This window comes from Coturnix japonica, chromosome 25 (genome assembly GCF_054131305.1).
Source record: "Coturnix japonica strain WE chromosome 25, WE-NBRP24, whole genome shotgun sequence".
Taxonomy (NCBI): domain Eukaryota; kingdom Metazoa; phylum Chordata; class Aves; order Galliformes; family Phasianidae; genus Coturnix; species Coturnix japonica.
Window position 1 is genome coordinate 7930932 of NC_140687.1, and position 14134 is coordinate 7945065.

At 41.8% G+C, this 14134-nt stretch overlaps 1 protein-coding gene across 1 annotated transcript; it reads left to right on the top strand.

The window, feature by feature from the left end:
• Window positions 1-342: 342 nt before the first annotated feature.
• Window positions 343-12733, top strand: LOC146756908 (uncharacterized). The gene is made up of 3 exons (XM_085523873.1): window positions 343-1559; window positions 9612-9716; window positions 12647-12733. The coding sequence occupies exons 1-2, from the start codon at window positions 779-781 to the stop codon at window positions 9632-9634; spliced, it is 804 nt and encodes a 267-aa protein (XP_085379999.1). The 5' UTR covers window positions 343-778; the 3' UTR covers window positions 9635-9716; window positions 12647-12733.
• Window positions 12734-14134: the final 1401 nt, after the last annotated feature.

The window sequence follows — 14134 nt, forward strand, 5'->3', positions numbered from 1 at the left end:
TTATTGCCCCCCGAAGAGGTCCTCATTGTACACCACCTGCGCCCGCTTGTCGCGGTGTGAGCCCTTGGCACTGTTCTTTACGGCTGTTGGGGCACAGGATGGGGGCAGGGACTCAGCACTGCTGGCACCCCCACACCGTCCCTGTGCCCCCCCAGTGCCCCCCAGCTCACCCAGGGATCCCCAGAGCCTGGTCAGCTGATTCCATCTTCTTGTAGGTGACAAAGGCACAGCTGTGGGGGGGTGAGGTCAGCACAGCTTCCACCCCATTCAGCACCACCCCACAACAGATGCACCCATACATCACTGACTCACCCACAGCTTTGCCCACGCCCCCTCCTGTGGGAATACAAGAAAAGCTGTTCAGAGCAGCAGCTGTGGAGCAAGATAAACAGCATGGGAACCAAGGACACCTCTGCAAGGAGAAGAAGAGTCTCACAGCTCTGATTGGTTATGTGCCTGCATGGACAGTTGAAAAGTGTTCTATAGAATGCTTTGTTGACATGTAAGATGTTTGGGAAAGTTGTAAGGGCGGATGGGAAAGTTAGAAAATAACAACTTGTGAAGGTATATAAGGGATGTGAGAACTTGTAATAAACGATTTGGATCGTTCACATCTGAGTCCGTGCCGAGTCGCTGCAAATGGCGCCCACAACGTGGAGCAAATCAACCCGCGGCTGAGCGAGCCCGGTCCGGCAGCGTCGCCCGACTGAACTTCGGAGAGACTGTTTCGCGCGCACCCGCACCGTTCTGCAGGACAGAAGGTGAGCAGTCGGGAACTATGGGGAGCTCACTAACGAGGGAGCAACGAGTACATCTCGAAGTATTGCGTTCAGTGTTACTGTATCAGGATGAGACTGTGTCTACTTCAGCATTAGCTACTCTTCTTAAATGGATAAGCAAAAACGTCCCTGAATTTCCAAAAACTGAGTTCTCTCTCGATGGAGAACTTTGGGACAAAATCGGCTCAAAACTCTACGAGGCTTCTCTCGCTAAAGACAGAACGGCTGCTAAGCTGTTGCCCGTTTGGAGCCGGATAATGGAAGGGATTAAGCAATCACGACGGGAAAGAATTTATTCCGACCATTCCCTGCCGCCCTCCGTCCCAACCCCGCCGCTGCCTCTCGCTGCGGGAAGCGGCCCGTGCCCGGATCCGACCGGCGGCTCCGACCCCCCCGCGATTCGGGGAGACGAAAAGCCGCAACCGCCCCCCCTCGCGCTCCCGCCGTTCGCTCCTCCCCAGACGTTCGCCGCGTTGCCGCCCTCTATGGCGCCCCCGCCCTTCGCCCCGCCTACGACGTTCGTCGCGCCGCTTCCGCCCCCCGCTCCGCCCACGACGCTCGCCGCGCCCCCGCCCTTCGCCCCGCCTACGACGTTCGTCGCTCCGCCCCCCGCTCCGCCTACGACGCTCGCCGCGCCTCCGCCCTCCGCTCCGCCCATGACGTTCTCTGCGCCGCTGCCCTCCGCCCCCCCCACGTCGTGCGCTGCAGCGTCTGTGCAGCCGGAGTGTAACGTGATTAAAGACACGGACGGATCGAAACCAGGGGATCGTTGTGACCCAGGTCCAATATATCCGGAATGCGAATCAGGCGCATTTCTTCCTGATGATAATTTGAATGGAGCAGAAACGACAAATTTCCCTACAGCGTACTGTGGTGTCTTAGAGCAGTGCAGAAAAGAAGCAATATTAAGGGGTGATGGTGACACATTGCAAGCCTTTCCTGTGTTGTATCAGCCGAATCAGGTCCCCCGTTGGGAAACCCTGCCTTATGAGGCAGTGAAAGAGCTAAGGAAGTCAGTGAGAACATACGGAGTTCAGTCTACCTTTACATATAATCTTATGGTTGCAATTGGTGATAGTTATGTTATGACCTCTCATGACTGGAAAAGTGTGTTACGAATGATCCTCTCTCCCATGCAATACACCGTGTTCATGACTGAATACCGGGATCAGGCTGCTGTCCAGGCCTTGAATAATTTGAACAATCTAAATCACATTGGCCTAGAGGAACTCATGGGGGAGGGGGTCCGGGCAACACCTCAGGCACAGGCACAGCTGGACAGGCAATGCCTGGAACAAGTTAAGACTTTGGTGTTGCGTGCTGTCCGTCGGGTTCCTGATATTAATTCACCCGATGCTTCATTTACTTCAATTAGGCAAGAGGCTACTGAGCCTTACATTAAATTTCTTGACCGTTTACAAAATTCATTAGAGAGACAAGTAGAAAATGAAGCTGCCCGAAATGTCTTGCTTAAGCAATTAGCAGTAGAAAACGCAAATGCAGACTGTCGAAAGGTTTTAAAGTCCCTAAGGAATGCAGATCCATCAATTACTGACTTGATTAAAGCCTGTCAAGATGTAGGCACAGAAAGTCATAAAATGGCCCTGCTAGCAGATTCATTGGCCACCCAACTTGATGCAGGGACAGCTCAAAAAGTAAAGTGTTACAATTGTGGAGAACCAGGTCATGTCCAACGGGACTGTAAAAAGCCCAAGCGAGTAAATAAAAATGCTTCTGCTGTTCCAACTCGACCCTGTCCACGGTGCAGGAAGGGGCTACACTGGGCTAGAGACTGCCGATCCAAACTTCCTGTTGCTGCACAGCCCTGCGATCTGCCGGGAAACGGCAAGAGGAGCGCGAGACCGCGCGCTATGACAGCAAATACGGTCCCGACTCAGCCAGACGCTGTCTGGCCAGCTCACTCAGACCAGCCACCGTTGGCAGCGCAGGAGTGGATTTGTCCACTGCCCAGTCAGTGACGCTGACTGATAGCACCGTGACTCTCATTCCAACAGGGGTAATGGGTCCCCTTGGGGACGGGCGTAGCGCCCTCTTGTTAGGACGTTCTTCTGTTACAAGGATGGGACTTTTTGTTTTACCTGGAGTTATAGATGCTGACCATACCGGGGAAATTAAGATAATGGCATGGACACCCTCACCCCCCTGTTTTATTCCAAAAGGCCAAAAAATAGCACAATTAGTCCCTTTTCATTCTATGACCAAACCTGGTATTAGAGATCGAACAGGTGGATTTGGGAGCACAGATAAACCTGTTGTGCTATGGACCACACAACTGTCAAAAGACAAACCATTATTATCATGCTTAGTAAATGGCAGGCAGTTGTTAGGACTAGTGGATACTGGAGCTGATGTTACCATCATTAAGTCCAGTGATTGGCCCTCTGAGTGGCCACTAAGAGACCCTAATTCTGCTATTGTGGGGGTTGGGGGCCTACAGCAGCCAAAACAAAGTGCCCGAATTTTATCTTTTGATGGGCCTGATGGTCGCATTGCTCACGCTGCTCCTTACATTTTACCAATTCCCTGTACTTTGTGGGGTCGTGATCTCTTAAGTCAGTGGGGTATGATTTTGCAGACAAATTTTCAGTAAGGGCCATTGATCGGCAGCAACCTATACCCTTAGCTTGGAAAACAGAACAACCTATTTGGGTAGATCAGTGGCCCTTAAAAAGAGAAAAGTTGCTGCACTTACATGAGTTAGTTCAAGAACAGCTAGCTGCTGGTCACATAGTGCCTACTACCAGCCCTTGGAATAGTCCGGTTTTTGTTATCCTCAAGAAGAGTGGAAAATGGAGACTTTTACAGGACTTGCGTGCTGTCAATGCAGTAATTGAGCCTATGGGAGCGTTGCAGCCTGGCCTTCCTTCACCCTCAATGTTACCTTCGGATTGGCCTATAGCAGTCATTGATTTGAAAGACTGTTTTTTTACCATTCAGCTTCATCCAAAAGATGCACCACGATTTGCTTTCTCAGTGCCCTCTATCAACCTACAAAGCCCTGTTCAGCGGTATCATTGGACAGTGTTACCACAAGGAATGCTTAATAGTCCAACGATATGTCAATTGACTGTAGCAAATGCATTACAACCAGTACGAAAGGCTAGACCTCATGTCCTTATTTATCATTACATGGATGATATTTTAATAGCAGCAGAACAAGAAGAGGGTCTAAAGGACGCTTTACTGCTCGTCCGGGAGGCAGTCCAATCTATTGGCTTACAAATAGCAGAAGAAAAAGTGCAACTTAGTTCTCCATGGAAATATTTAGGATGGAAAATTGCATCTCACACTATTCAGCCACAAATCCTCAAAATAGTACCTCACGTATGGACATTAAACGATCTGCAAAAGTTATTAGGAACCATCAATTGGTTGCGGCCACTTTTGGGAATTACTACTCAAGAGCTGCATCCTTTATTCAAACTACTGAAAGGAGACCCAGATCTAACTTCTAAAAGACAATTAACACCAGAAGCACAACAATGCTTAGACTCTGTAATAACATCAGTGCAAAATCGATACAGCCATCGTGTTTGTTTATCACTTCCAGTACATCTCATAATAATATCCAACTTCTATCAGCCATATAGCTTGTTATGTCAATGGGATACCTCAAGAAAGGATCCTCTCATTATTCTCGAATGGGTATTTTTACCTCATACATTTTCAAAAACTATTACATCACGAGTGGAAATGTTTGCTATGCTAATACAGCGAGGTCGTCATCGTCTACAAATTCTACGAGCTCTTGACCCTGAGTGCATATACGTACCTGCTACTAAAAAAGATTTAGATTGGATGCTTGCGCAGTCACTTCCTTTTCAGACTGCTATGGCAGACTATACCGGACAATTGTCCACTCATCCTCCCAAACATCAGTTACTACATAATTTGGCTGATATCCCCATTGCTACTAATACTTTACTTTCACATGTTCCAATACCTAATGCTGTTACTGTATTTACAGATGGCTCTGGCAAGACACACCAAGCAGTGGTTCTCTGGCGTGTGACTGCTACACAATGGCAGTCAGACGTACATGTTGTTGATGGATCACCTCAAGTTGTAGAACTCGCTGCAGTAGCTCGAGCTTTCCAAATTTTTTCAGACCAAAAGCTTAATATAATAACTGACTCTTTGTATGTTGCAGGTATCATTCAGCGGATTGAAGGGTCCTTTCTTAAGGAAGTTAATAATCCGGTTTTGTTTGTACAGCTCAAACGAGTCTTGCATTATGTTTCTCACCGTACTCTTCCTTATTTTATTATGCACATTCGATCGCATACTACATTGCCTGGTCCTTTAACTGAGGGCAACCGTAAGGCTGATCAAGCCACAGTCGCTTTTGCTACTCCTCAATTATTTGAGCAAGCACGACTCTCCCATCAATTTTTCCATCAGAACAGGAGAGCCTTACAAAAACAATTCCAACTGACAGTAGATCAAGCCCGTAACATTATTTTAACATGCCCAGACTGCCAGGCAATTGCCCCTTTGCCTCAAACTGGGACAAATCCACGTGGAACAGCCCCTCTTCAACTCTGGCAGACAGATGTCACTCACGTTCCTGAATTCGGCCGTCTAAAATACGTACATGTAACGATAGATACTCATTCTTCTTACATATTTGCCACTGCACATACAGGTGAACGCAGTCGTGACGCCCGTAAACACTGGTTATCTGCTTATGCTGCTATGGGAATCCCTCATACGATAAAAACAGATAATGGGCCCGCTTATACTTCTAAGGCCACTCAAACTTTCCTTCAAGAATGGGGAGTTAGACATATTACAGGCATCCCTCATTCTCCCACTGGACAAGCTATCATTGAGCGTACTCATCAAACACTGAAATCTGTTCTTAATAAACAAAAAAGGGGGAATACGGGAGACACACCACAAGAAAGATTATGTAAGGCTTTGTTTGTGCTGAATTTTTTGAATCGTGATCATACAAATACAACTCGTGTGGATTGTCATTTTGGGGGCTCCCCAGTGCTCAAGGAACGGCCAATGGTTAACATTCGAAATATGGCCACAGGGCACTGGGAAGGTCCCTTACCATTGATAACCTGGGGTCGTGGATATGCTTGTGTTTCTACAAGGACTGGCCCTACATGGGTTCCGGCAAGATATGTTCGGCCTCATCTCAAGGCAGAAAATAACACCCAGCCTTAATAATGATTGTGATTATACGCCTCTTACTTCATTGATATTGCTTTGTAATTTGTTGTATTGCAAATAATAATTTTAGTAATGGTAAGACATAGTAGGTAACTCTTCCACATTACTGGTATAAATTTAAGAATTAGAATTATTAAGCATTATTTAGATTATTGTGTGTCTTTCCTATTTTGGCAGTAGATAGAATATAAGTTAAATAGGATTTGATGTTACCAATGCTGGAAATTATGGGACTAACTCTTCTAGTGTATTAGTAATGTTCAGTTATGATTTTATTAGCCTATCAACTAGCCTCTTCTTAGTTTGTAAAAATAAGACCCTGGAAAAGAATCCTGGACAAACGGATGATTCTTAAACATAACAGTTATTATCTCTTTTTCATCTCACTAATTGGGATTTTCAAAATATGACCATGCATCAATTGAAACAAAGGTGCTTGCAAAAAAAGCTAACCTCGGCAATTTATTCTGTTTTGTAAGCAGGTGTTCCACTTGGGCTCTGTACCACGCACTGGCCATGCGGATGCAGTGTACAAATGGAAAATACCATTCAGACCCTGAGTAGGAAAAGAGCAAGAGAGAATCCGTGGTGGATGAGAAAGGGAAAGTGCACCTTGAAGCAGGGGACGCCCTGCTGGCGCTGCCTATCGCATCCACCGCCAACATAATCCTTCTCTCTCCTTTTCTGCAGTTTTCTGCCTCTCCAGGGACAATAAGTAATAATGTGCTAGCTTAGGGAGTATTTGCTTCATGCTGACGGGATGGTTTAAAATGGATAACACGAAATTGAAGTCTTTTCTAACCTATTTCAAATTTACACAGAATTGGATTCTCAGGGGTTCTTTTCCAGGTTGTAGGAACTTAGGCCGCAGGCAAAATGCGTCTGATATTTTAGTGGATTTAACCATATATTTTGTCATTTGCCTTATCTCCTTTTTCATTTTCAGAATATTGTCAATCGAGGCCTTGATTGAGTTATAATGATTATGTTATTAATATAATTAGTGTTATTATATTATAGTATGGTAGTAGCTTGTCAATAAACAAAAAAGGGGGAATTGTGGGAATACAAGAAAAGCTGTTCAGAGCAGCAGCTGTGGAGCAAGATAAACAGCATGAGAACCAAGGACACCTCTGCAAGGAGAAGAAGAGTCTCACAGCTCTGATTGGTTATGTGCCTGCATGGACAGTTGAAAAGTGTTTTGTAGAATGCTTTGTTGACATGTAAGATGTTTGGGAAAGTTGTAAGGGCGGATGGGAAAGTTAGAAAATAACAACTTGTGAAGGTATATAAGGGATGTGAGAACTTGTAATAAACGATTTGGATCGTTCACATCTGAGTCCGTGCCGAGTCGCTGCACAAAACCACCTCCCTTCCCACTACAGCACTTATCTGGCAGAACTGGTTGGATTGCTTCTGTTCTCTTAGCTCTTGGGGCTGTTGTTTTGCCACTCATAGAACTGCTTCCCATGAGTTTATGTTGTATTTGCACTGGAGGGGTTGAGAAGCAGCTGAAACTGTCAGCTTCATTCTTGTCCTGCATCCCACTGAATGTGAGCTGTGTATGAACTCAATAAGCAAATACGATTTTTGGTATTGCATTAAGGATATTCCTGTGCTGTGCTCTGGTGGTATGTAACTGTTCAGGCTTTGACATTATTAATGGAAGCATGCCTGACTTCAGCATGTGCAAGGCTTAATCATGAGCATCTAACCCATCTTTTAACAATGAGGCAGAGTTCAAGTAGATTTGCAGGTGATCAGTTGTGCCAGACAAAACTGAATTCCTTCTTTGATAGAACGACCAATTCCTTTTTTCCTCCAGACAAAGAGAAGAGATGTAGTCCCATATGTCATACTTCACTTGTGCTCTTGAGGCTGTGCCAGACAGTAAACAGCTAATTCATGTAAAAGAGATGATCGTTGCGAGAGTTGGTGTTTACTGAAGGAAACAACTGCTTGTGGTTCTTTTTTTTATTTAGGGCAACCACCTCAAAAGCCATAAGCAACAACAAAAATTCCTGCAGGAGTGATTGGAACGAGAAATGTTGGCAATAAGGGGATTTTCCAAGGGCTCAAATTGAGGGCTAGTCTTGCACTGTTTGCAGTAATGACCTTGGCACCAAAAACTCATTGGGATTTTCTTATGAGAATTTGTGGTGTGTTGTCAGTAGGTGACAACTGAGGAAACGCATGTGCAGCAGAACACATGCGTTTGGGACATGGTACAGATACAGAAAAACCAGTGAGACTGGGCATGTCAAGGCCAATAACAACCCTCCTGGGAGACAGTAGAAATCCTTATCGTTGCAGCATGAATAACTGGAGAGAAGTGAACATGAGAGTGGAAGATGTATAGGGAAAGATATTCTGTGGAGAATAAGCTGCAATTAAGGCATTGTACAATGTTCTTCAAGCTGGAATATTACTTGCAGTTCTGGCTACTATATTCAAGAAACATTGATTGAAGCTGCTTGGAATTCAATGAAGGGAATATTATGGGAATAAAGAGCCTGTTATGAAAGGACAGTAGAGAAGTTTTTCAGTCTGTGGATAAGAACTAATGGCTGGATAAAATAAATGTAAATGAATGGAAAAGCTCTTGCCTCTTAAGGTGGGATCCTGGAAGAGACTCTGTGGTCATTTGTCAGTGTGTTTTCCCCCAACTCTTTCTGTACAGGGAGTGATATTGTTTAAACCTACCTTTATAAATGAATCAGTTGGGTATCTTACATGAGTTATTGCCTTTGTTTATAAACAGTATTGGACAGTATTGATTTATGTAATTGAAAATGAAAAATCATTGTTATGAAGATTTTGTTTGGGACCTGAGCAAGGTCAGTTGAGCTCCCAACACGCTGTGGAAGAAAACTTGTTTTTATTCTTGTGAATTATTTTTTTAATCTCTAATGTTGTTCTGGAAACACTGTTACATCCCTAAAAGGCAGCAGCATATTTAAATTATCCCAGTAATGAATAATAATATACAGTAAGGAATAATAATAGTTTCATTATAAGTGTTAAAATTTTCACTGATAGTTTAAAAAAAGGAAATGCTATTTGTCAGATGTCAAAAACAGGATAATTTACCAAATGCAGAAATTTAGGATTTAGTGAAATTAATTCAGGTGTAAGAATATTGGTGGCCTGTATTTGACTCCTGCATAGTTTGCAAGGTTCTTGCACATAAAACCTAGTTTTGTGGTATTTTTGCTTCTAATTCTACCCTCTTGTTAGCAATTTGTGGGTCAGGCTGGGTCACATCACACTTCATTTCAGTTTTCAGTTCCTTCTTACTTCATCTACTTCTATTCCTCCATCATACAGGTAGTTAGGGCAGTCGATATATGAATCATTGTGGAGATGACTGTTCCTGTAACATTTGAAAGAAAAAATTGTTTTTTGATCAGGCGTTCCCAGTAAAAGATAAATAATTCTATGTGAACCAAAAAACTCTGAGTAACTAGTGAAATAAGTTGACCTTTTTCCAGTTTTGCAGGTAGGAAGACAAACCTGATGAGCTGAATGAGTTTTCTGTTTAGCTGCTGTGTCTGAAATAAAACTAGTTCATAGACTGCATGCAATTTCAGTTATTCATTGGTGGGGTATTTCTTGTTTTGCTTGTAGTTGCCTTGTGGTCACCGGTGTAAAGAGATTTGCCATTCAGGTGATTGTCCTCTGAACTGCAGCCAGAAGGTTAAACTCAAGTGTCCTTGTAAGCGACTGAAAAAGGTAAGTTTTGAAGTTGCAGTTCTGAGAGTGACACATTTTCTTTGTATGTTCCTAGGCTTGTGTACATGGATTGTCTCTGGTCAAGACTGGAATAGAATCAGTTACTTGAGCAGAGCAGCAACAGCAGCTGAAAGTCTGGGTGGAACAATCAAAATATTCACTAAGGAACATAAAATTCATTGTAGAAAATGTTAGCTCCCAGATTTGCAATACCTTTCTCTTCAAGCACACTTCAATTTTTGTAGTTCCATTAGGAAAATAATCAGATGATCTGGAGTGATTTAAGAAGTCAAAGCACATTTTCCTCATTAGGAACTGAGAAGTTTATAATTACATAAATTGGAACAGTCACAGATGTTTTGAATTCCTAATTGATGGTTGTCTGAGGCCCTTAAAGCAAACAGAGGCATCAGCATCCTTAGCTTTCAGCAGAGATAAAGGACAAAGCTTATAGCTATCAAGTATGATGAGGGGAAAACCAGAGGCTGCTGTGACCTCTTGACAAGTGTTAACTTAATGAAAAATTCACTATCTGGCTTGAACAAAGCATGCTTAAATTATTTTCAAGACCCGGTTAACTTCTGAGCTTTCCACACAGATGCAGTTTCCCCAGAGTTCTTAGCTTCTCCAAGAAATGTCTTCAGAAATCTCAGATCTTGCAGGGCGCATGTTCAAGAGAAAGGATGGTAATGCCCAGAGTACGTGCTTCAAATTGAGCAGTCTCTGCTTATAAATAACTAGCTTTTCTTTATTTGTAAGTTGAAATGTTGACTTCTGCTGAGGATAAATTATTTTGTTGTGACTAAGTGCTCTTACTAATTTCAGTTTATCTTACTCTACTGTGTTCAGTAAAATCAATAATATCATTGGTTGCGTGTATACTTCTGCTTCTTGTTCCTTAAGATATAGGTTTACAGTTGGACTTGATGATCTTTGAGGTCTTGTTTCTTACGCCAGACTTAATTGAATAAGGAAGATGGGTATTTCCATGATAGCTCTGTTACATCTAGTTGTTGCTGTCCCTAATTTTCATACTGTTTTTGGAAAACTGAAATGTGTCATCATCTTCTGCTGAGTTCTGACACTGTATAGCTATTTCAGACCAGTTCAGATTTTATTGTCCCAGAGTGCTGGGATGTCTTCAGTGATTATGTGGATGTCCAACTGAAATGTGGTAGCAAGAAGCAATGAAATTAATGTTTAGGATGCTCACTTTTCACTTTTACAGTGGCCTGAAATGGAACATTCCAGATCTGCTATTCTGAAAGTTTTATGGTCCTTAAATATGATGACGGTTACTTTTTTTCCCCCCCTCAATCTTGTAAATTTGATTTTAATAAGGTGGAAAGGTTGTTATGAGTTAATTATATAATTAATAAAAATTAATTCTTATATGATGACAGCCCACTTATTTAAATAGCCACGAAGTGATCCTTCTGATTCCTAGTGAAATGGTGTTTCCCTTCAGAAAGAGAAGAAAACACTATCCCCACCTTAAATATCATCTCACTGTTTCCAGGTCAAGCCCCAAATCCATGCTCTCTTTTGTACAGAGAGCTACAGTGTAGAGGGTAAATGATGGTAGAACCAATAAGCCACTGATAATTGGACTGTGTATTAGTTGCAGCTAATCTGACTGCAGAAATATGACTCGTTTCTGTAGTGTGAAAGATTATGTCTTTTAACGTTTGCTTTATGCATCTGCCCTTGTCTGAGATTGTAATTAGGATATCTTTGATTCCAGAAGGTCCTTATGCATATTTGCTTGGAGCTGCATTCTTACAGCAGATAGTGTACTTCTTTCTTAGCTTGGATAGGATAGTGTACCTGTATATTTAGTCTTTTGTGCCTGCAGCCTGTGATCTTGAAGATAAGGAGAAACAGAATTGAGTACCTTATATTTGCAGTTGAATTCTCCTCTACCAGTCTTCTGTCTGTGTATACAACTGGTGAGGTTGGGAGTTGACAGGACACGTATTCCAAGCTGCTCTGTAAATATGCCTCATCTGAACCATCACAATTAATATCAAATGTAGGAGCTCATAATTTGAGTGCAAAACAGGAGGATTTTTTCTTCCTTTTCTGGTGTTGAAGTTAAATGTTGCATCATGAGGCTATGCATGTAAACATGCAAGGTCGTATAAACCACTTGAATTTGTAACCCACAACTTGTAGTGGACCATATTCTTAACCATCTAGGCAGGTGGTTTATCTTAGCGTGCTGGAATTGCTCTGAAGAAGTTAGTTTTTGGATTTTGCTGTATGCTATGAAAATTGTTCTGCATATTGTCAGAAAGCATGAAAACCAGAATAGCTTCTGGCTATGTTACTGTGCTTTCCTGACAAAATTCTTCATAGGCTAGTAGTATAGATTATAAGATTATAACTTTCTCTCTGTGCTGGTATTCTGTTTTGGTTTTGTTGGTGGTTTTTTTTGGTTTTTTTTTCCTGTTGTTGTTGTTGTTTGTTTGTTTGTTTGTTTGTTTTGGCCTTCAATGTAAGGGGGAGGAAGGAGAAGGAAGCAGGGGAGATCTTCCCATGACCAGACCTTGCCCTGTAGTTTCAGCCAGTTTAGAGAATTGATACGAAGTTTCAGAAGAGTTACTTATTAGCTACTTTGCATGGTATCTTTTGTAACAGTTCACAAGGTTATATTGCTTTGTCTTAAATAAATAAGTGAAAAAAAAAGACAAGAAAAATTAAACTGAACCACTTGATTTATTCTTGATTCAGTTTAGCTTATCAGAAAGAAGGAAAATAGAAAAGGATGCTTGAATACAGTTACAGTTTCAAATAATATTTATTTATTAGCTTCATTCTGTAAATATACCGAATAAAATTGTTTTACAATTTTCCCAACAAAATGAACGTTATAATTAAATTTTTATATAGGGAAATGAATTACAACCAATTCAATTTATACTTAACAGGAAGTACAGTGCAGCAAGATACAAGAAGGCCAAGTTTCACTGGAGTGTGATGCGTTATGCAAGGAAATGAAACGGAAGGCGTCTGAGGTGGTGTATCCATTTTAGTTATGTTATCTTCATTGCCTTGAGAAAAGTTGGAAAAAACAGGCAGATCGTTATTTTTTCAAGACAGTAATAGCAAGAAATGCAGTGTAACTCAGCGTACAGTTTAATTGCACATTTAATTTTTGGACTATTGAATCTGGCTTATTGCTGAGAATTGCACTACTTGTAGATAGTGTCAACTCACTTGATGAAACACTGTTTTAAGGTAATGCTCTATTACCTCTTTATTTTTAATGTACATTGGAACTGGAGATTTCCTCTTCAGCCAAGAAGTGCTAATCAATGATAATAAAATCATTACTGCTAGTGAGAGCTATAGAAGCACTTCATTTAGGCCTTACTTTTACTTTAAAGGTTAGCAAAGTGTTATCTTGTGTGTTCCTGTCACACAGTATTAGGTGACTGCCACAATTACAGAGAGCTTTCAGCAACTGCATGTGCTTTTCAGCCCATTGTAAACATGGATGCTCTCCAATAATTTTGTTTGAAGTAAAGAAACTGCTGCATAATCTCACCTAAAGAGACAGAATATCCACATTGTTTTTCTAGGCCTTTTATGGAAACATGAGGAAGTGGTGCATGAGCTGGTTAACTTTTATCAACTTAGTAGTATATGTAATATACTGATATATATAATTTAAATATTCAACCCAAAACCTCGTTCTGTAAAAGCTACATCTGTCTGTTTCTGCTCAGAATTTCAGGATTGTCAGGCAAGTTCTAAGACGTACTCTGTAAATCAAATTCTACACCTTTGCAATCAGCTTGAACACCAAGACTCTTGGAATATACTTCTAGAAAAACCAGCAGTAACAAATCATTCTAGTGAAGTATGGAAGTGAGTTTATTGGGCATGGAGTGCATTGAAGGGGGGTGAATTCATAGAAGTCTGCATCAACAAAGGAGCACATTTCAGTGGGGTGCAGCATCAGCTGCAGTTTCACTTCAGCAGATAATATTTCCTATTTTTTATCTGTACCATTGAATTCAACTGGGAAAATAATCTAATGCATCAAGCAAATGACTACAGGTTCCTGTGAGCATAGGAAGTTCCGCACAAACGTGTGCAGGAATCTTACACAAATATGACAACAGCAGCGTACAAAAGAAGCTACATTCTGTGTTCACTGGCCGATTTCTCTTTTGGAACTGATGTTCTGCCATTAGATGGCAGTGAAATACCAGCAGGGATAGGGCTGCAGTTTTTGCAAACCAAACTTTCCTATTTCAGGTATTCATGACTAAAAAGACCTTTGTGTGTTTTTCTGATGAGACACTCTGACATTATCTAGGTGAAATGAAATTGTTAGTGATATTTCATATATGGTTTAACAATTTAAAAAAAAAATAATCTGAAAATCCACAAATGTAACTGCTTGCACA